At 33.6% G+C, this 23104-nt stretch overlaps 1 protein-coding gene across 2 annotated transcripts in view; it reads right to left on the bottom strand.

Annotated features, from left to right (window-relative positions):
• LMBRD1 (LMBR1 domain containing 1) overlaps positions 1-23104 on the bottom strand; it is a 134373-nt gene that overhangs the window by 27999 nt on the left and 83270 nt on the right. For both annotated transcript variants that reach the window (XM_059400176.1, XM_059400177.1), the window contains 5 exons: positions 7672-7736; positions 7232-7334; positions 6572-6676; positions 4356-4505; positions 1837-1915 (listed from right to left, as the gene is read on the bottom strand). In XM_059400176.1, the coding sequence (XP_059256159.1) occupies positions 1837-1915; positions 4356-4505; positions 6572-6676; positions 7232-7334; positions 7672-7736 (502 nt within the window). The remainder of the gene's footprint in view (positions 1-1836; positions 1916-4355; positions 4506-6571; positions 6677-7231; positions 7335-7671; positions 7737-23104) is intronic.

Here is a 23104-nt window from a genome sequence, read left to right as displayed (position 1 = left end):
CGTAAACATTTAACTGCCTATGAAACTTCCAACTCAATGTTCTGGAGATATCTCAGGTCAACTAATCATTTCTTACAATTTTCTCTAATCTAAGTATTTTTATCTCAGTGCACTGACACCAAAATTTACCAAAGTACTCAGTAACTACAGGGTCATTCTAGAATCTACTGTCTTTCTCAAAATTGCTCTGGATCCAAACAATAAGAAATTCTCTTAATTCACCCCTGAATGTCTTTCTTCATTTCGTATGCTCATGACCACTGCTTAATTCAGGCTTCTACCATCTCTCCTGGATTACTGTGATAGCTCCTTCTGGCTATGTCTCCCATCTGATTTCTATGCTTTGGTCCCAAATCCAGGCTCTATATAACTGTTATCATTATGTTACGGACAATAAACCAGATCATAACTTATACTTTCTAGTTTAAAACCCTTCACTGAAAAAACAGAATAAACAAAAAATCCCTTCATTGACTCTTTAGTTACTTTCTAAAACATTTTGCAATCTGACTCCTAACTCTTCAATCTCACTTCCTCCCTCCCTCCAACCTCCTATGCCTGTAATTTAAAATACAAAACAGTAACAATGTTTTAAATTCTTTAAACACATACCCATACAATAGTTTAAGACAATTTTATTTGTGTATTTTGTTCCTCTGCTCAGAACAACTTCCCTTGATGCACACAGCAGATAAATTCTTCTTTAACCTTTAAATGCAGCTCTGATGTCACTTTTCCAAAAACCCTTCTTTTGACTACCACTGCACAGTGATCTCCTCCAGGTAGAGGTAATTACTTTCTCCTCTGGGCTATCTCTGTATTCCATGCTTACTCTTCCTATTACTCCATCACAGTCTGTAGTTGACCCTACTAAAAAACTCAGAATGTATCTTTATATAATGGTACCCATGCGTGATTTATGAAGAAATTTACTGTATCTGACACATTACTCATCCTAATATAAAAGCATTTTGAAGAGCAGGGAAAAAAATTGCAGGGGTCCCTGGGTGGCTCAGTTGGTTTTAAGTCTGCCTTCTGCTCAGGTTATGATCCCAGTGTCCTGGGACTGAGCGGTCTCCCTGCTCAGTGGAGAGCCTGCTTCTACCTCTCCCTCTGCAACTCCCTCTGATGCTCTCTCTGCTTGTGGTCTCTATCAAATAAATAAAATCTTAAACAAAAAAAAAAAGAAGAAGAAGAAGAAAAGAACTGCAAATTCTGATAGAATGAGCCTGGAACCCTTAATCAGGGAAAGAATAATACTCAAAAGAAAAAAATCACCTTAATGAACAGAAAGAAGAAAAAAAATTCTCTAAAAAAACAGAGGTTAAAAGCGTAGGATCACAGAGTTTTTCTCAGAATACATATGAAATCTTAGCATAGTGCCTGGAACATGGTTCTATGTTCTTAAAAGTGAACTGCTGTTATAATTAACATTATTAAGTAAAATAACTAGACGTGTATAAATGAAAAGTTCTAAGTCATAGGTACTTTTGGTCTTGGTCCTAAGGATTACAGGTTCCATCAAAACTATTTTGAGTTTTTCAAGGAAAATACAGTCATTTAAGAGTGATTTCTTATTATATTACTAAATGTAATAAATAAGAACTACCTATTGTTACTTGGTAAATAACTAATTTATAACGGCCCTTTCCGTACTGGAAATCAATAGATCACAAAGAAATTCTATTGAAAAGACTTACCAATTTATTCCTGCTGAAAGTTCCTTTATCACCACATATTAGAACAGATGCATCAAACGATTAACACAGAAAAATGCAAGCCAACTCTTTCCTCATAGAGTTATAAATTCTAAGATAGTGATAAGAGCTGCCTTACCTTCAGGGGCATCAGCATCACATCTCTTTGGCACGGGGAAGGCTGAATTGTTTTTATGGTCATCATAAGTTATATTGCTCTAAAAGACAAAAATATGGCTAAAATGTAAACATATTAATAAATATTTGGATCAAAAAGTAATCACATTATGAATTTTATACTCTGTTTTCTATTAAACTACATCTAGCTAATATTCTAAAAGGTAAATTTTGCACAAGATTACAATTAGAAGAAAAAGATTTATGGTAAATTTTAACATTAGGGCTTTTTTGCAACAATCTTTAGATTCTGGACTGAACAACAGAACTTCTTCCCAAAGAAACAGCCTACTTATTTTTCCACTGTGAAACGAGAAAAGGATATCTTTTGTCCATGCAAGTCCATGATCTCACTTCATTGATTCATAGAAAAAAGTTTAATAAGCATGACCTAGTGAACTAGGTAGACACAATAAGGCAAGAAGAGAATAAAAAGATTTAAAAAATGGAAAATAGGATTCAGGTGATTTTCTAGTACTGTGTTTTTCAAACTCAGGTTACTCATGTACATTTATTACAATTTGTGCCTTGTATTTGTTCCACCTACATTATTACTTAGTATTTGTCAATGAACTAATTTTTCTTTTTTTTTTTTTCTTTTTTTTTTTTTTTTTAAAGATTTTATTTATTTATTTGACAGAGAGAAATCACAAGTAGATGGAGAGGCAGGCAGAGAGAGGGAGGGAAGCAGGCTCTCCGCTGAGCAGAGAGCCCGATGCGGGACTCGATCCCAGGACTCTGAGATCATGACCTGAGCCGAAGGCAGCGGCTTAACCCACTGAGCCACCCAGGCGCCCTGAACTAATTTTTCAACCATTGGTAATATTATGTATAGTACTGATGGAAACATTGATGTGCTTGTTAAATTTTTGTTACTAATTACATGTTAAACTAAAGAAAGAACAGAGGAATACAGTATAAAAAAAGGGGTGACCTGGACAGAATAAATTAGTAATCAAAGACTCCATTAAAGCAAGGCTCTAACTAGAAACTGAAACACATACTTGATTTCCATTCTTAAGTAGAGGGAGAGGTATTTTAGGAAAAAGAAACAAACGACACAAAGACTGAGTCAGATATGGTCAAAATATTTTAATCTGTCAAAAAAAACCCAAATTAGCTGTCCAGTTACAATCAGGAGCCACAGCTGGTTTCTGAAAAATTAACATAGAGTATATCATGTTGAAAGAAAGCTCAGATACCCACAAATAAAAATTGGGGGGGGGGTTCTTTTTAATTTACATTCAATTAACATATAGTATATTATTAATTTCAGAGGTAGAATTCAGTGGTTCATCACTTGCATACAACACCCAGTGCTCATTATATCATGTGCCCTCCTTAATGTCCATTACTCAGATATCCCAACCCTTCACCCCCCACCCCCTTCCAGCAACCGTTTGTTTCCTATGCTTGAGAGTCTCTTATGGTTTGTCTCCCTCTCTGATTTCATCTTGTTTTATTTTTCCCAGGTTGGTTTCTTTTACTAACCAGAATCATACCATGTGTATTGTTCTTTGATATGCTTGTTGGAGATGTTCTCAGCCTAGCACACTCCTTTTATCCATTATACATTTCACATAAGCAGTACCACTGTTTTGGGATGCTTCGTTCTGCTGTTATAATTATGCCACCTTTTGTGCACAGACTTGAGCACAGGGGCTGAAATTTGAGGGGAAGAGTGCCAGTTTGAGTGCTTGGCAATGTGAAGTGAAGGTATGCTGACTTGGCATTGATCAGGGGGCAGGCTGTGCATGCTGACTCAGGCAGGAGGGCGGCTGGACTGTGAATGTGGGACCCACAGGCTGATGGCATTGTGTATGACAAAGACGTAGCTGGTTTTGCTTCTAACATTTGTTTTTCTGGGAAATAATCTCTTTCTCCTTGTATCCTAAATGAAAGCCTTCCTGGATAGAGTATTCTTGGCTATAGATTTTTTCCTTTCGGCACTTGGAATTTATCATGCTGCTCCCTTCTGGCGGATAAAGTTTCTGCTGAAAAACCCACTCACTGACTGCTGTAAGGGGTTTCTCTTGTATGTATGTCACTGCTTTCCTTTGTAACACTACAAATAAAATATTTTTTAAAGAATCTCCTGTGGGATTCACAGTACTGGTGACCAGACATACTTTGCTCATCAAAACTTTTGGGGAGCCATATTAATAAAACTACTTAAAACAGTATTTTAGAGAAAATACTATGAGTTTTAATAAAGTGCTGCGATAAAGTTAAGTAGCTTAACATCATGGGATCCATTTAAGGAACTATAATAATAAAATTCAGTGCAGTTATTAAAACAAAAACCCTGAATAAAACAAATATAAATATGCTCAAAAATGGGAGTGAAAAACCCATTTTAGTGATATTCAACTTGATCTGATGAGCTATTATCTTATGCCAACCTTCACACATTAAAATTTGGTTTTAAATACCACTCTCTTTAAAATATCAAAATAATGAAGTTAAACATTTTGTACTTACCTCTATTAAGTAATTTTGGCTTCCATACATGACATATTGGGGAGCAAGACTATAAATCATGTAGCTAGTGTGAAGGACAATAAGCAGAAGTATCATGCAAAGAAATAAGAGGGCCTGGGGCCTGGTTCGACCTCTTCTAATTTTATATAGCTAGAAAGAAAAAAAGACAGTAACAGTATTTCAGCAATACGCTTTATTTGTAAGGCACTAAGTTCTGCTTTTGTGTTAGAGGTAATGAATACAGCTCAACCAACCATTTCTTTTTCTTAAATAAATATTAAAAATTCTTAATCATTTCAAATGATTATGAGATTGACAATTTTTTCTCTGCAAAGCTTTTAGTTTTACATTCATGCTTATTTAAAAATCACAGCAAAGCATCTATATTCAAAGGATTCTATAAATGATCCATGAAAAACTCAAGACCTAGAGAATATATAGAGTATTCACCTGGTTTGTTTCCAGGCAAATCTTCTAAACTTATTATGTAATAGCATCTATTAGAAGTTTATAGAGCTAAGAAGAATTATGAACTATCACTAATGCTATCTGAAGATTAGAGGAAGGAGTTTAAACTATTTGTATTACTAATATATTTGTGGTTTTACATATTACTGCACAAGAACAGACATGTCATACATTTATAAATACTCATTTCTATGAAATACTCATGACATCCTCCTATTATACTCTGTATAAGTTCTAGTTTATCACAATTTATATCAATCTGACTACAAACATTTTCATATATATTTACAATAAAGGAAAACTAAAACATGATAACAAATACAATAAGCCAAGGGACTTGCTTCATTTCAATGGCAAGAGCACATTTTTATTTTAGCAACTAAGAAATCACCACCCTTTATTAAAAGATGTTAGTAGAACAGAGAGTAGAAGAACTTCAGTTCTGGATGGGATGACAATAAGAACACCTAAAAATTGACACTTCCCAGTTTCCCTTACATCTAGTCATAACTAACAGTGATAAAATATTAAACACTGAAAGGAAAGAAGTCTGCTGGGGACTTCTGGGAAAGTGTTTTTTTAATGGAGCATGAACAAAATAAATGAAGCTGCAGCAGCCATATTACAGTCATGAGGAAGAAGCCAAGAACAATACAGTGATGTTGGACTTGACATTTTTGAACTAAAAAGCAATGCTAGATTTTTTAAAATTTTCATGGGAAATCTTTTATTAGTTCAGCTTTTATTAGTTAACTGGTTTTTCTTTTACTCCCAGGTGGAAGTAATCTCTAGTCAAATCATCTTCATTTTGAAAAAAAATTTTTTTTTAAAGATTTATTTATGTATTTATTTAAAAGAGAGAGGGAGAGAGAACATGAGCAGGGAGAAGGAACAGAGGGAGAAGGAGAAGCAGACCCCCCTGAGCAGAAGCCTGATGCGGGGCTCAATCCTAGGACCTGGAGATCATGACCTGAGCTGAAGGTAGATGCTTAACTGATTGAGCCACCCAGGTGCCCCTTGAAATTCTTAATTTATCTCAAAATGAGTGTAAGAAGAAAATAATCCTTCTCCAATCATATAGCAATTTTAACTTCTAGTAGAGTAAGGGTAATCTTGAGAGCTACGGTGTATTCATTTATACTTCAATGTGTTTTCATGCAGCCAGACACTGAGGAAAATAATTTGACTTCCAGACCAGGTTTTCTCAACCTTAGCATTATTGACATTTTGGGCTGGATAAGTCTTTGTTATGGATGGCTGCCCTGTACAATCCAGAATGTTTAGGGTTTCTATCCATTAGACACTAGTAGCACCCACTAGTTTTTTGGTTGTTTGTTGTTGTTTTTTACTGTGGAAGGAGCCAAGATGCCCTTCAACAGAGGAAAGGATAAAGAAGATGTGGTCCATATATACAATGGACTACTACTCAGCCATCAGAAAGGATGAATAACCACCATTTGCATTGACGTGGATGAAACTGGAGGAGATTATGCTAAGTGAAATAAATCAGGCACCCACTAGTTTCACCGACTGCAAATATCTCCAGCATAGCCAAATGTATGCAAGAAGTAAACCTGCCCATTTAAAAACCACCACTTGGACGAAAAGCACCTTTATGCTAATGTGAAGTGAAAAAGCTAGTGTTTCCTTTTAATATCAAGATATTTACAAATTTATATTATAAATCTAAGTTAACATAGTAATGGAGATTATGTACAAAATTATGAAAACAATATTGTTATACTTACTCTAACCCAAAAGAACCATATGCCAATATTTCGAATTCCCGCCATTGAAGTAAAAATAAAGTACATAATAATAATTGTTATAAGAATATAATCAAGAGGAAACACCTGAAAAAATAAAATTTAATACATAAACAAATAAATACACAAATTTAATACACAAAATACACAGGGGTTTAGAAGTCATATAAAATTAACTGAATCTTCATTATTCATATTTGACAAATGTTTAAAATATCAATCCTGATTTTGATCAGGCTACTATGATAATACAAAAGAAAAGAATCCTCCAAAAAACAATTACTAAACTGTTACTAAATTGCTTAGTACTCATTATCCTAAGGAAAATCCTATAATGAATTAAACTAAAATTATACTTATATATGGAATAAAAGACTCCATTAAAAATTAAAAATAGGCATTGGAAAAGTTCATTAGGTGTTATATCCCATATCAAATTATGTGTAAGAGTTCAGCAATGTATCAATATAATCTTTAAAGTAATATATCAATGTGGAAATTACACATGAATGAAGAGCCAAATCAGCAGAGGGCACAGCCTATATTGCCAAGTATTACTAGTTTGTTAATATAGTAATTTGACAGAATGACAATGTTGGCTGAAGAATAAAATGGTTTTTTTTGTTGTTGTTGTTTACTCACTGTTTGTAGTACAGGCAAAAGCATATTCAGTGGATTACTCAAGTTAGCTCCAAAAATTATAAAACCAGAATCTATTCCAGCTGAATGAAGGGCTTTATCCAAACTAAAACAACAAAAATGATAGTGAATTTACATGTTATACTGGCATATTTTCAATTAACTTAGAAAAAATATCATAAGTTAAGCATACAGATTCAACAGAGTCAAAGAAAACCACAGGTAACATATTAAACCTCACTTAAATATCTTACAGATACTGCTCAGCTGAAATAGAACAAAGAAACACTATTATTGCATCTTTTTAGTCATTCTTTGAGTTAATGCTGTAGAAAACTTCAAGTAAAACAGCTAAAGATGAATAGGCTACTAATGGAATCAAGTATGGAAAATGTACATCATCACAGGATATGTGCTTTGGAAAATATGTGTACTACACTTACTTTGACAGGAAGAGAGAAATTATAAACAGCAATGCAACTAAGATGAAAAATATTCCCCAAATGATCTAAAAATAAAAAAAAATTCATTAAAATATAGTTCTAGAAATTGATATTAAAAGCACAAAACCATTTTGCTCAATATGAGTTGCAAGCATATGACAATGATCTAATGTCTATTTTAATTTAGTATATAATCTTAGATATTTGTCATCTAAATTTTCATTACGAGACTGTTTGAAAACACATACACAAAAGAGACAAAGTATTTAAAAGTCTTAATTAGTAAGTAAACAAATGAGACTCTGCTAGGCCATATAAAAGGTTTATATTCAGTTACAATGAAATATAAACTTCAAAGATAACTGACAACTAAATTAAGACTTATATACATACATACATAAAAAACCAAACCCATGAAACTCATCAAGTTATATAAACCTCTTTTTTTTTTAAAGATTTTATTTATTTATTTGACAGAGAGAGATCACAAGTAGGCAGAGAGGCAGGCAGAGAGAGGAGGAAGCAGGCTCCCTGCCAAGCAGAGAGCCCGATGCGGGACTCGATCCCAGGACCCTGAGATCATGACCTGAGCCGAAGGCAGCGGCTTAACCCACTGAGCCACCCAGGCGCCCGAGTTATATAAACCTCTTATTAAAAAAGGGAACTTGGAACATTTCCCATGGAATTTTTATATAAACACACACACACACACACACACACACACACACAGAGGTATATACACACACATATATATACATGCACACACAAGCATATAATTTACAGTTTTTGTCAACATGTTTTGTGTGTGTTTGTATGTGTGTGTATATCTATCTATATGTATCTATATCTATCTATCTATCTATATCTTATACCACGGCCCAGAAAAGTCTATATAACTGCTACTATTCCTGAAATAGAAAGTATTAACAGCAATGAAGATACTGTCACCTTAATAATATTTCTGGGAAGAAATGTATTAAGCATTGTAATTGGTAGAATACATTTCCTTCTACCATACGAACTTTACATAAGAGATAGTAAAAAGCAAGTGAAAAATTTTTGAAACTGGGTCTCTAAGGAATAAAAAGGCTGCAATCTATGTTAGTAATAACCTTGGCTCTTTTTTTTACCTGACATCTTCTCTAAGTTCTAGCAACAAGAAGGCTGAAGAATCCACAAAATCAGAAAAAAAAAGAAGATTCTGGTTAAGCACAATTAAGTGTTTTTGGCTTCTCTTTTGGAGAAAGAATTGGAATTGATAGGAATTGATAAAAATAAATGGATAAGATCATGAACGTGAGGGTGATTTTCATCTTATTCAACATAACTGCTAAAGTATACTTTAGAATTCTGCCAGGATAAATGAAACAAAATAGTAACACATCAGCCTCCCCACATATAAAGATGAATTTTGGAATAAATTTTAGACTGTGTTCTAGAATATTCTTCAGTTCTGAAAGAGTGCCTCTGGAACCACCTGGAAAGAAAACTGGTGAGAGCCAAAAATGATACAGTCATTACCGGAAATAGAAAACACCACTTGTATGCATTTGACATACTGGAATTTCATGTGAGAATTCATTTATTTAAAAAAGGTATCACTGCTGGTGTTTCTGGGTAGCTGGCTGTTGAACAGCTAGCTTTTCACTTTGGCTAAGTCATGACCTCTGGGTAATGGGCTTGAGCCCCACAACAGGCTCCCTGCTCAGCATGGAATCTGATTATCACTCTCTTTCCCCCCTCAGCCCCTCCCCCTACTTGTGGTCACATGCTCTCCCTCTCTCTAAAAGAAATAACTAAATCTTAAAAAAAGGTCTCATTGCTAAAGAAGTTTGAAATGACCCCTTTATAGTAACAAAAGTTCATTAGTAGAAGGTATAAAAGAGCCTACACAGTCTTTTCTACTAGATTTGAGCACCTTTATTTGATACCTAGGTGAACCAGAAGACAATATAATTACACTGAGGATCTACAACTGAAATATATTATTTCCTAATAGATTGCTAATAAGAAATAGTTTGTAGCATGAGGGCATATAACTGCCAGATGCCAATTAGTAGTACAAAGACATAACACAGAAATAGCAGAAGTTAAAATTCCCTTTCCTTGATGTCCATTTGGGGGGAAGAAAAAAAAAAAGGAAAAAAAAAATCCTGGACTATTTTCCCAATCTGTTGGGATGAATGGCCAACAGTTACATTGTTTAATCATAGCTATTCAATAGAAAACAGAATAAATGTAAAAAATATAACTTTTACAAAAACCAAGAAAACAACATACATTTAAATGAGACCCTAAATTAGCACTTCCAGAATCAAGTCAGTGATGACCCCCTTGAACTGACCTAAATATTCCACTCTTAGCTATAATGTCAATTTTGAAATAAAGATTAAGCTATAGAGGTGACATCAGTAAAGAGAGGGTAAGAACATCTGAAAATCCTCTCCTCTCTAAAAGCAACGAAGAAACTGGCATAAATTCTCAGAATCAACTTTTTCAACACTAGGGAAATACCAAAGCCATGCAACAACCCAAGGACATTTACCAAGAAAAATGACTGATTCTCAGTAAGAACACAGAGCATTATGGCATTTTAACTTGTTGTAGTCCCAAACACTTCTCTCTAGAGAATGGTAACCTTGAAAGATAGTCGGTAAAAGCCAGAAGCCTAGCAGCCACCTGAGGAAACAGAAAGAGGATGGAGCTCTTCCAAAGTCTCATTGCCAGAGTATTGTTATTATTTGACCTGCTGGTTAATTCCATGCAAGATCCCACTTGCAAGACCATCTCTTTGACAAGAACTGAAGCTCACACAATACAAAAACCCCTTCTCAGGAGTGTCTGTCAAAAAACTACAGGCAACCAATAACATTATGGCCATAAGAACTGGTAAGTAACAGGCAAAAAATAAACTAACCAAAAAGATGACTTCACTAGTGAATTTTACTAAAGGTTAAGAATTAATATCAATCTTTTACAAACTTTTCCAAAAAAGAAAGGAAGAAAAGGAAGGATGACTTCCTAGCTCAATCTATGATACCACTATTACTCTGATACTAAAACCAGTCAAATACAATCACAAAAAAATGAAAACTATAGACTATTTTTCCTTATAAAATGCTAGAGTCCTGAACAAAATATTAGCAAACCAAATTGGGCAACATGTAAAAAGAATTATGTACATAAACATGTGCAATATATCCAAGGAATGCAGGTTGATTTAACATAAATCAATCAATCTAATACAATGTTTTAACAGAAAAAAGGTCAGAAACCACATGATCTCAACAGGCACAGAAAAAGCACTCGACCAAATGCAACACACTTTCATTTAAAAAAAAAAAGGCACAATAAATTAGAAATACATGGGATAGTCCTCAATCTGTTAAGTGTATCTACAAAACTTATACAGCTAACAGTATATTTAATGGTGACACACTAAAAGCTTTTCCATTAAAAGCAAGGAAAAAGCAAGGATGTTCACTCTTTTTTTTTTTTTAAGGATTTTATTTACTTAGAGAGAGAGAGAGAGAAATAGAGACAGAAAGCACAAGCGGGGAGGAGAGGGAGAAGCAGGCTCCACACTGAACAGGGAGCCCAACTTGGAGCTTGATCCTAGGACCCTGGGATCATGACTTGACAGCTTAACTGACTTCGCAAGCCAGGTGCCCCAAGGATGATAAATCTTGCCACTTCTTGCCATATATATATATATAGAGAGAGAGAGAGACCCCTCTCTCTCTCTCTCTCTCTCTCTCTCTATATATATATATATATACCTCTGCAGATGACATTTTATAGACATAAAATCCTAAGAATATTACAATAAAACGATCGGAACAAATAAATTAATTCAACAAGACCGCAAGATAAAAGATCAACATACAAAAATTAACTGTATTCTGTATGCTAGCAGTGTATTGTCTGAAATGAAAATATACAAAAACCCTCCCACACATATGGAACAATAAGGCTAGCCTGAATAAAACAAAGAAGATTTAATGGAGATAAGAAACATGAGAAGTTGGGAAAAGGTCTATTACTAAAAGGGGACAGAAAAGAAAGACACCCTTAAAAAAACTTGCATTTAAAATTAGGTACAAAGGTTGGCTAGAATTTTAAAAAATTGAATAAGCCTCATTACTAACCCCTAAGTCTTCAGTTCCACTTCTCAGTGGTAACTACCATTAATTCTTACAAATCCTAAAAAAAAATTCTTACAAATCCTGCCCAAAAGGTATATGCTGAGGAGTGTGTGTGTTTCAAAAGAGTATCTACCACACACATTATCTGCAACCTGAACATTAGTTTCAATTAAAATACAACACACATCCTGTAGACTACTTTAAGCCTTTAAGAAATGATTTCATTTTATATAAAACACATATAACTTGATTTTAATGGCTATAGATACAATACTTCCAAGTATGGAGGTAAATAGTTCATTAAGCCAATCTCCTATTGATGGACACTAGTTATTTTTACATGTGTTTATTAGAACCAAAGGTGCCAACAAACAAAAAGTGATTCTTAAACACTTAATAGACTTTTATAACATTTTTGAGTTTACAGAAAAATTGAGGTAACAGTACTGAAGTTCTTATAAACCTCTCCCATATAGTTTTTCCTATTAACATTCTGCATTCGTGTGGTATATTTGTTACAACTCATAATACTGACACATTAACTAAAGTTCATAGTTTACATTAAAATTCAATTTTTGAAAAAAAAAACAATTTTTATGTTATAAAGTTCTATGGGGTTTGCCAAATGCATAACCTCCTGTATCTACCATTACAGTATCACACCAAATAGCTTCACTGGCTTAAAATCTCCTGTTTCACCTATCCATCTTATTTTACCTCACTTTAACCCCTGACAACCAGTGATCTTTTCTCTGTCTTTACAGTTTTGCCTTTTCCAGAACAGAGCTAGAATCATAAATTATGTAGTGTTCATACACTGCCTCCTTATATATATATGCATAGTAGAATAGAATGAAGGAATATATATGTTCCTTCATTCTTTTGTGTGGTTTGATGGGTCATTTCTTCTTCTTTACTGAGTAATATTCCATTGTATGAAAGTACCATAATTTGTCCATTTACCATGAAGGATATCTTGGTTGCTTCAAAGTTTTGGTAATTATGAATAAAGCAACTACAAACATTCATGCTCAGATTTTTGTGCAGACATAACTTTTCAACACAGCTGGATAAACACCTAGGAGCATATCTGCTGGATTGTATGAAAAGACCAAGTTTATTTAGTTTTATAAGAAACTGCCAGTGGTGTCTGGTGGTGCAGTCAGTTAAGTGACTAACTCTTGATTTCAGATTGGGTTGTGATCTTAGGGCTGTGGGATAGAGCCCTGCATCACAATTTGTGATCACCCCCAAGTCCACCTGGGATTCTCCCTCTCCTTCTGCCCTTCCTGCTTGCATGCTCTCTCTCAAATAAATGTCTTAAAAAAAAAAAAAAAAACTGCCAAACTGTGTTCCAAGATGGCAGTACAACTTTGCATTCCCATTAGCAACAAATGAGTTCCTGTTGTTCTACATCTTTGCCAGCATTTGGTTTTGTCAGATAATTTTTTAGTGTGAAATTTTTCACTGGTTTAATCTGCAATTCCTTAAAGTATATGATGTTAAGTATCTTTTTATATGCTTATTTTCCATTTGCATATCTTCTTTCGGGATGGGTGTGTCAACTTGGGCCCAGTTTTTAAAAATTATATATTTTTTTCAGTGTTACAAGATTCACTGTTTATGCAGCCCACCCAGTGCTCCCCCTTAATTAACAAAACATAAAATAACATAACATAAAATATGTGCCCTACTTAATACCCACCACCAGGCTCACCCTTTTTTAAAAAATTGGGTAATTTCTTATCATTGAGTTTTAGGAGTATTTTGTATATTTTGGATTGAGGCCCTTTATCAGATATGCATTCTGCAAATATTTTCTCTCAGTCTGTGACCTTTTTATTCTCTTAACAGTGTCCTTCACAGAGCAGAAGTTTTTAATTTTAGTGAAGTAAAGTTATCAAGTTTTTCCTTCATGGATCAGGCTTTAGTGACGTATTCAAAAACTAAGGTAAGCTAGATTTTCTTCTACATTACTTCCTATAAGTTTTATAGTTTTTTTTTTTAATATATTGGGTCCATAATTCACTTTGAGTTAAGTTTTGTGAAAGGTATAAGGTCTATGTCTTGATTCACTTTTTTTTTTTAATAAATGCCAAATTTTTTCAGCACCACTTGTTGAAAAGACTATCCTTTCTTAATGAATTGTCTTTGCTTCTTTATCAAAGATCAGTTGACTACAGCATGGGTCTATTTCTGGGCTCTCTATTCTGTTGCACTGGTCTATACGTCTCTTCTTCCACCAATACTATGCTGTCTTGATTACTGTAGCTTTATAGGAAGTCTTGAAGTTGAATGGTATCAGTCCTCTGACTTTGTCCTTAAGTATTGTGCAGGCTATTCTGGGTCTTTTTTCCTCCCCATCTATTTTAGAATCAATTTGTCAATATCCACAAAATACCTTGCTGGGGTTTTCATTGGAATTGTACTAAATTTACAGATCAAGTTGGGAAAAACTGACCTCTTAAAAAATGTTGTTTTAGAAACATAAATATATAGAAAAGAAACCAATTTTTTCCTGTGTATTAATCAGATAAAAATCATGTTATTTTTGTTAAAGCACAGTAAAAAGGTAAAATGTTATAATCTATGAAGAATACCAAGTAAGACATTACTTTTGTCAGAGTAAAAATACTGTTAATGCTACTAACTTTACATACGGTATTACCTAAACCAATGATGGATCAACTGGCTAGAAAATTCTCCATTACCTGCAAAGAAAATTTAAGTTCCTCTATGTCATGAAAGCATTACCATTCCCCCAAATCTCTTCCCTTCCCCTTTAACATTAAGTTTTAAAAACCCTGTGTTCTTTTCATTTAAATCAGTAGTTCTAAACTGGACAAATCCCCCTTCAAAGGACATTTGACAATGTTTACAGAAAGCCTGTCATGATTTAGGGGGAGGGAAGGTTACAATAAGCAGATAAGAATGAGGCTAAGGAATGCTATTAAACACCCTACAATGCACAGGACAGTACTCAGCCTCTCCAACAAAGCACTATTGGGCCGCAAATGTCAAAGATGCTGAGATGGGGAAAGTCTGATTTAAACTGAACCCTGTATGGTATTATAAAGGAGCATGAATAAGCTATTGTTTTAGCAAAAATAAACTTATCATTCTCTTCAAATTATTTTAAGATGCTTATTAGCTTAAAATAAATTTCTTATCCTAGAATTTGGTATCATCTGACAATGTGAAACAAAACTTCCAAGCAATATAAAAGAAATAATATAGGTGAGCTGTTTTTCTTTTTTTTTATTTAAGACACACCTCTTATCAGATTTCATAGGTTAATTTCCCATATCCATAAATAACTTTTGTATATCCAGGAATATGATCAAAAACAGAAGAAAGGTGCCACACATCTAGAAATTCAAACAAAAGTTAAAGGATAAAATTAAAGTAATTTCTATTGTATTTTATTATTGATGTTACCTTAAGTAAAATACCATGTACTTTTTCCTTTTTTGCCAAAAGCAATAGCTGGTATCAAGAATGTTTTAAAAAAAAATTGTAGTTTTCTAACTCTTTAATAAGAATGAGGTTAGGAAAGAGAAGCATTCCTTCTTTAAAATTGCTTAGAATCTTGTTAACTGAAGAGTGGTCATGGACCAGTAGAATCAGTATCACCTGGGACTTGTTGGAAATACATACTTTTGGGGCCTAATTCAGGTGGACTACATCACAACCTGTATTTTAACAAGATTCCTGAGGAATACTTACATTAAAATTGAGAAGCTGTGCCTTAAAAAAGTCATTTAGAATGTTAGATGACTACATTAAAAAGATACCAAGTAAACCCAGGTTAAAAGTTTGAAAAGAGAATTTTGGAATGGAGAACTGGATTGAAATTTTAACCCAAACTGAACTTTCTTCTCTCCAGAGGCTATTGGACATCATACGTCAAGTATTACATAGCACCATCTGACATTATATGTTAAGTATTACATAGCCAGTGGCCATGGGTCTCAGTCCCCTAACTCTAGAGACCAAATCAATTAGTCTTCAAGACTTTCCTCATGGGTAGAAGGTAAGAACATACAATTTCCACTATCAAATTTAATATAGTTTGTAAGTTATAGTTCTAAGAAGTTTTATAGGTTGCAAATGTTCTACAAAATTATTTTAAAAGTTATAAAATCAGTAATATTCAGCTCTGGCTATAAATTATTATATTACAAATAAAATATTTGCAACATATTGCATGGAACACTGGGTGTTACATGTAAACAATGAATCCTGGAACACATTAAAAACTAGTATGTACTGTATGGTGACTAACATAATATAAATAAATAAATAAATAAATAAATTTTTAAAAAGAAAATTATTACTATTGCAAAGATCCTCATGGTGATTTGTCAATGTAGTACCAGCTTATGATACTTGGTCATGGTTACAATTTTCCTTATATTAGAAGCAATTTCTTCAGTTCAATACTATTCTGATGGAAGAGACTTTCAAATGGAAGTGGTAAGGATAATGCCAAAAACTGGGGGTAAGGAAGTAGGGGAAATCTAGTAAGAGTTAAGACTTTAATGCTTTATTTTAGTATAATTTCAGATATATGGAGAAAACTGCAAAAATTGCACAAAGAATTTCGATATACCTTCCAACCAGATTCAAAAAATCATAACATTTACTTTGCTTTATCATTCTCCATCTATCTGGCTGAACTATTATTTTTGAGAATGAGTTGCAGAAATATACTTTAATACCTATTCTCTAAAAGCAAATTCTTTCACATTATCATATTTCAATTGTCAAAATCAAGAAATAATACTGATAGAATGCTATTATCTAATCTATAGACCTTATTCAAATGTCAATTGTTCCACAAAAAAAAAGCTGCTTTTTTTTTTCCTGGATCAAAATAAATTCAGCATTATACATTGCTTTTGTTTAGCATTTCTGTTTAGCATCCTTTAATTTGGACCAGTTCCTAAAAAGCTTTTATTTTCATGACCTTTAGATTTTGAGGAGTAGAAGGCAGTTAGCTGTGTTGTCCTTCAGCGTGGGTTGCCTATTTCCTCACACTTAATTCAGTCATGTATTTTTAGCAAAAATGACAGAAGAACAATCATACCTATTGCCTCATTACTGATGAGTTTAACTTGGATCACATGGTTAAGATAGTTCTCGTCATATTTCTCCACTGTAAAACGACTACTGTCCTCTTTGTAAAATTAGTAAGTCTTGTAGAGATATAGTCTGAGATTATGGGAATATCCTATTTTCTCCAAACTCTCACCTTCTAATTTTAGTATTCATTTATGTCTCTTCCAAGAAGCAGTATGTGGTGTTTACCAAATACTGATTTTCTGCTACTCATTCTACATTTATTAGGATTCCATAGCAGGGAAGAGCTTCCCTTTCTCCATTTACTCATTTAATAAATATCAATATACTCATATATTTTGATATTTAAATGGTCCCAGAGTTAGGAAGTGGGAGCCCCTTTAAGCTAGTTCCTTTTATCATACCCCAGCTACTCCTCAGAACATCCTCTCCTTCTGACAAAAGCAGGTGTGGGCTTATAGATTTTCCTAGCACCTGTCTCAGTACCATTTCTCCAATCAGCCCTGTCTTCTTTCAATGCAGTTAGTGTTTTATCTATTTATTAAATTAATAATGTTTTATTATTAATTAAAACATACACATAGAAATTATATTAACTGATCTGCTTTTCCTCTCTGATTATTTTCTGCTTTTATGTTGGGTTTTTTTCTTTGTGTTTTCTTTTGGTTTACTTTGCTCACCTTTTGTGCTTGGAATTTAGTGTGGATGTTTTTATCCTTTTATTTTTATGAATAAGTGTGTTTATGGCTTTGAATTTCCTGATCACTATTTCCTAAACACTGTTTCAAATGTATCCCATAGATTCTAATATGATGTTTCCATCATTCATTTTTGAAATTTTGCAATTTGTTTTTCTCCTTTCCTTTCACCCAAGAGTTGCTGAATATAAGGTTAATTTCCAAGTGAAAAGTGCCTTAGCTTATTGATTTTGTTGTAATTTCTAGTTTTAATGCTGCACTGCAATCAGGGAAGAGTTGTTTGTAATACATCTACTCTGTAGAATTCACTGACAGCTTCTTCATGACACAATATATGATCAATTTAGTGAATATTCCATGTGCACTTGGAGAGAAGGTACAGTTGCTGTTATTGGGATGTGAAGTTCAAAAGTTATGATACACCTTATTGATTAAATTTAGGTCTTCTATAATCTTACTCAATTTTGTGCACCTCAAATATCTTCCCGAGTATGGTGTTATGTTATTCTCATACTGTTAACATATTTCAATCTATGTCTCCTTGATCTCTCATACTTCTTGCTTTGTAAGATTGGCTACTGTGTTCTTTGGAACGTAACTATTTTATCTTCCTTGCAACTTGTGAATTTTCATATTAACAGGTATATTAGTTTTCTATTGCTACACTGACAAACTACTACAAATTTAGTGGCTTAAAACAGCAACTACTTATTATTCTGTAGGTCAGAAATACATGCACAGCACAGTACTGCTGGTTCTTTGCTTAAGGTCGCATAATACCAAGTTGTCAACAGAGCTGTATTCCTTTCTACAGACTCTGGGGAAGAATCACTTCATGCTCTTTGAGATTGTTCACAGAATTCAGTTCCTTGAGGTGACAAGGCCAGTAGTCTTTGCTGGCTATCAATGGGGAGCCTCCCAATTCCTTAAGCTGCTGGAATTCCGTTTCACACTGCCCCCCCTTCATTTTCAAATTAGTAATGGCAAGTCAAATCTTTCACACATTTTTAACTATCTCTCTAACTCTAGCAAAAAAAAAGTTCTATGATTTTTAAAGCTCATGTTATTAGACTGGGCTCACTCAGATAATCCAGGATAACCTCAGTGAAGTCTGTAACCATAAATGCATCTGCACAGTCCCCTTCGCCACTTCATGTAACATTCTAAGGATTCCACGGATTAGTGAATGGAACTCACTGGGGAGAGAAGAAGGGATTCTGACTACCACATATCTTTTGTTGGATTTAACGTCTTTAAGCTTGAAATTCTACTTTATCTGACACCAAGATCACTATATGTTTTCTTACTATTTCCACAAGCCTCACATATCTTTCAATACACATTTTTAGCCTTTGTCAATCTGTTTTAGGTGTCTCCTTTAAACGGCATATAGTTCTATCTTGCTTTCTGAGGAAAATTAAAATTTTTCTTTTAATAGTGAGTTAGTTCCATTCATATTTATTGATATGCCTGAAACATTAATCTCAACAGTCTTACTGTCTGAGAACTGTGTGTATATTTCTTGTTTCTTACTTAATGTGTGTTCTTCACTTTTTTAGTTCCTTTTTGTCAAGAAGATTTATACTTTTGTTTAGGTGTACTTCAATTTTCTTATTTAGCCCTTTGGTATAGAGTTGTTTAGTTTTTATGTATCCAATTTCCACCTAACTCCCCACACAATAATCTATAAGAAATCCTATTTCTCTTTTTCCTTTCTTAATTGAATGCTTTGTTTAATCATAATAATGTTTATACAGTCTCATCCTTGCCTACATCTTTTCTTCACAGATCTGCAATATTAAATATTCACCTTTATTTCTTTTGCTGATGTTTTTCCTCTCACTTCTTTGGTTGGTTAGAACTTGGCAATTAGTGGCTTTCTCAAGAGCACATGAGTACAGAATTCTCTGAGTTTTAAATGTTTAAAAACTGTTTTTCTAGAAGATAGTTTGACTATATATAAACTTCTGGCTTCATACTTTTTCACTGAAACTTTTTTTTAAGTTTCATTCTTGCCTTGCTTTATCATGTTTTTTGAGGAGTCTGATTCTAACTATGTTGCCCTTGTAAAGTCAGTTGATTTTTTTACTTGGAAATCTTGAGGGCTCTTCGTTAATTTTAAAGTCAGTGTTACTAGAAAAATGCACATAAAATTTTCCCAGGTTCAAGGTGGCTATTTCAATATGGAGATCTATGTATGTCTATTTTTAAGTGGGTTTTTGAAATATGGCTTTAAATATTAGCTCCACTAATTTGTTTTGTTTTGCTACTACATGGACACCAATTAAACATGTAGTTTCTCTTTCTCTTGCATTTCAACGCTTTTTGATCCTTTTTATTTCACCTTGTTTTCTTTCTCTTGGTTGTTACATACCCTTATTCAGTGCCACTTACTAAATTTATTTGCTTCTATTCTCCTTTGGACACCCTATAATTTTTGTTCATTTCTGAAATTAACTGTGTTTTCCTCCCTTTTTTTTTTTTCAGACAGTCTGACTCTTCATTTCTCCCTGGTTTTTGGCCATTTGTTTTTTGTTTCTATTTTTTAAATAGTGGTAAAAGATACATAACATAAAATTTAGATCTTAACCTTTTTTTAAGGTTAGTTTAGTAGTGTTAAATACATTCACATGTTTGTGCAATCAATCCCCAAGAATTCTATCTTGCAAAACTGAAACTCTGCATCAATTCAATAACTCTCCATGTCTCTCTCCCCAGCTCCCGGCAGCCATCATTCCTTCAGTTTCTGAATTTGACCACTCTAGATACCTCACATAACTGGAATCATACAACATTTATTATTTTTTTTATGTGTGTGACTAGTTTATTTAACTTTTATGGAATTTCAGATCACTCTTATTATGCTCAACCTCCAAATCTCTTCTATCTCTCATGCAATTTTCCCCAAATCATCTTTTGTTTAAACACAAAGTTTTACAGTAAGAGCTGGAGAAAACACTTGCTGGATTTGGGGGTTTTTGTTTTGTTTTTACTTATAAGTACAGTTGATTCTCATTTGCAGATCTGAATCTGCAAACCCATCTACTCATTAAAATTTATTTATAAACTTAAAATTAATACTTGCGGCACTTGTGGTCTTCTGGGATATGTGCAAAGTAATAAAAAATCTAAGTCACCTGATATGCAAGTTCCCAACTTGCACAAGAAGGCAACACTTTATTTCAGCTCACATACTGTAAACAAGTATCCCTTCTCTATTTAGTGTTACATTCTTTATATTTTTGTGCTTTTGTGTTGGTACTTTTGGTCTTTCAAACAGCCCCCATGTACAGTGATGAAGTGCTATCTAGTGTTACTAAGACTAAGATGGCTATGATTACTGAGAAAGTACATGTGTTAGGTAAGCCTTGTTCAGGTATGAGTTATACTACTGGTAGTCTTAAGTTCAATGTTAATGAATCAACCATATATATTAAACAGGTTGTTCTTCAACACAAACACAAAAAACAAGGTATGTATTGTTCACTCACTTATTTCCAAGACCCAATCCAAGGTTTTCTATATACTTGAGTTTCATGACTGTACTAATATAAAAATGGGTTAGGTTGCTGACTAGTGGGTTTATTCTTATATGAACTTCAATGTCCATACCATAAATTTACTGGTAATCTACAAGACACTGCAGGTTACCGGAACTTTTTTAGCACAATTACTACCAACTTAAACCACCCAAAACAGATCTTAAGAAACACCTACACTAAACTATACCTATCAATAGCGATCAAGCAAAAACCTGGAATGCACAATTATACTTCCAATAAAATACTTAATAAGACTTCTTTAAAGTTAGAAAGTGCCAGTCTTTGTCTTTAGACATACTCAAATGGTATGGCCTAAAACAAACCAACACCACCAAAACAAAAACAGATATGCTTTAAGTATTATTCTGAGAAAGAAAATCTGCTACATCTTTAAACATAATACACAGTAAATTTCAAAGGGTAAAATGACATGACAAAAATATCAGTAAAGAAAAATTAAAATATCCCCATACAACTTCAAAACAACAATGCGCTGTCTGTGTATGATGAAATTATTTTCACTGTTTGCTTACCTTATGAAATTTTGTTATGTTTATGTTTGTATATGTGTTGGGGGGGGTAGGATATTGGTGGGACAAGCAGAAATAAAAATTTTGCTACTTCTTTATTATGGGTCTGATTCAAATAAACAGAACCAAATATAATAAAATGCTTAAGAATAAATTTAATAAATGAAGAGACAAAAGACTTAATACACTGGATACTACAAAACACTGCTGAAAGAAACTCAAGTAGACATAAGTAAATGTAAAGACATGCCACGTTAATGTACTTAAAGCCTTAATGTCGTTAAAATAACAGTATCACTGAAAGTGATCTAGAGAATGAACACAATGCCTATGAAAAGTACAAAGGTGTTTTTGCAAAAGTGGTTTTTTTTTTTTTTTTGCAGAAATAGAAAAACCCATCCTAAAATTCATATGGAATTTCTAAAAACCTCAAATAGCCAAAACAATCTTACAGAAGAAGAAGCTATAAGCCTCATACTTCCTTACTTCAAAACTTACTACAGAGGAGCACAATGGAAGAGGAGTAAGAGACCTAAATTTCATCTGGTCCCAGGTATTCAGCTAGATAGTTATAAAACCATTCAGAACACCCACAAACTCAACTGGAGATTGAAGAAAAGAATAGCAACAATTCTATGAACAGAAAAGCAACCACTTTCTGAAAATGTATATTTTCCAGGGGTCACTGTTACCTTTTTAGCATTTTTTTCTCTCATTAATCTACTCTTCTCTGGACAAAATGACAAAATGGAAAAACTCACCTCAAAAGAAAAGAAGCAGTACCGACTCCCAGGAACCTAATCAATACGGACATTAGTAAGGTGTCAGAACTAGAGTTCAGAATGACGATTATAAAGATATCGGCTGGCCTTGAAAAAAAGCAGAGAAGATACTAACGAATCCATTTCAGGAGAAATTAAAGAAAATATAACCAAACTGAAATAAAAAAGGCTATTAATGAGGTGAACTAAAAAATGGAGGCTCTAACTGCTAGGATAAATGAGGCAGAAGAGAGAATTAGTGATATAAAAGACCAAATGATGGAGAACAAAGAAGCTGAGAAAAAGACAAACAACAACTGGACATCTAAGAGAATTCGAGAGATAAGTGATACCATAAGATGAAACAATATTAGAAAAATTGGGATTCCAGAAGAAGAAGAAAGAAAAGAGGGGCAGAAGGTATAATGGAGCAAATTATACAAGAGATTTCCCTAAAATGGCAAAGGGAACAAGCATCAAAATCCAGGAGGCACAGAGAATCCCTCTCAAAATCAGTAACAATAGGCCCACAGCCCATCATCTAATAGTAAAACTTACAAGTCTTACTGACAAAGAGAATAAACCTGAAAGCATCTCAGGACAAGAAGTCTGTACCATACAATGGTACAAATATTAGACTGGCAGCACACTTATCCACAGAGACCTGGTAAGCCA

The sequence above is a fragment of the Mustela nigripes genome, chromosome 5, assembly GCF_022355385.1.
Source record: "Mustela nigripes isolate SB6536 chromosome 5, MUSNIG.SB6536, whole genome shotgun sequence".
Taxonomy (NCBI): domain Eukaryota; kingdom Metazoa; phylum Chordata; class Mammalia; order Carnivora; family Mustelidae; genus Mustela; species Mustela nigripes.
Note: the sequence above shows the minus strand (reverse complement) of the source record. Positions and strands in the feature narration are given on the sequence as shown.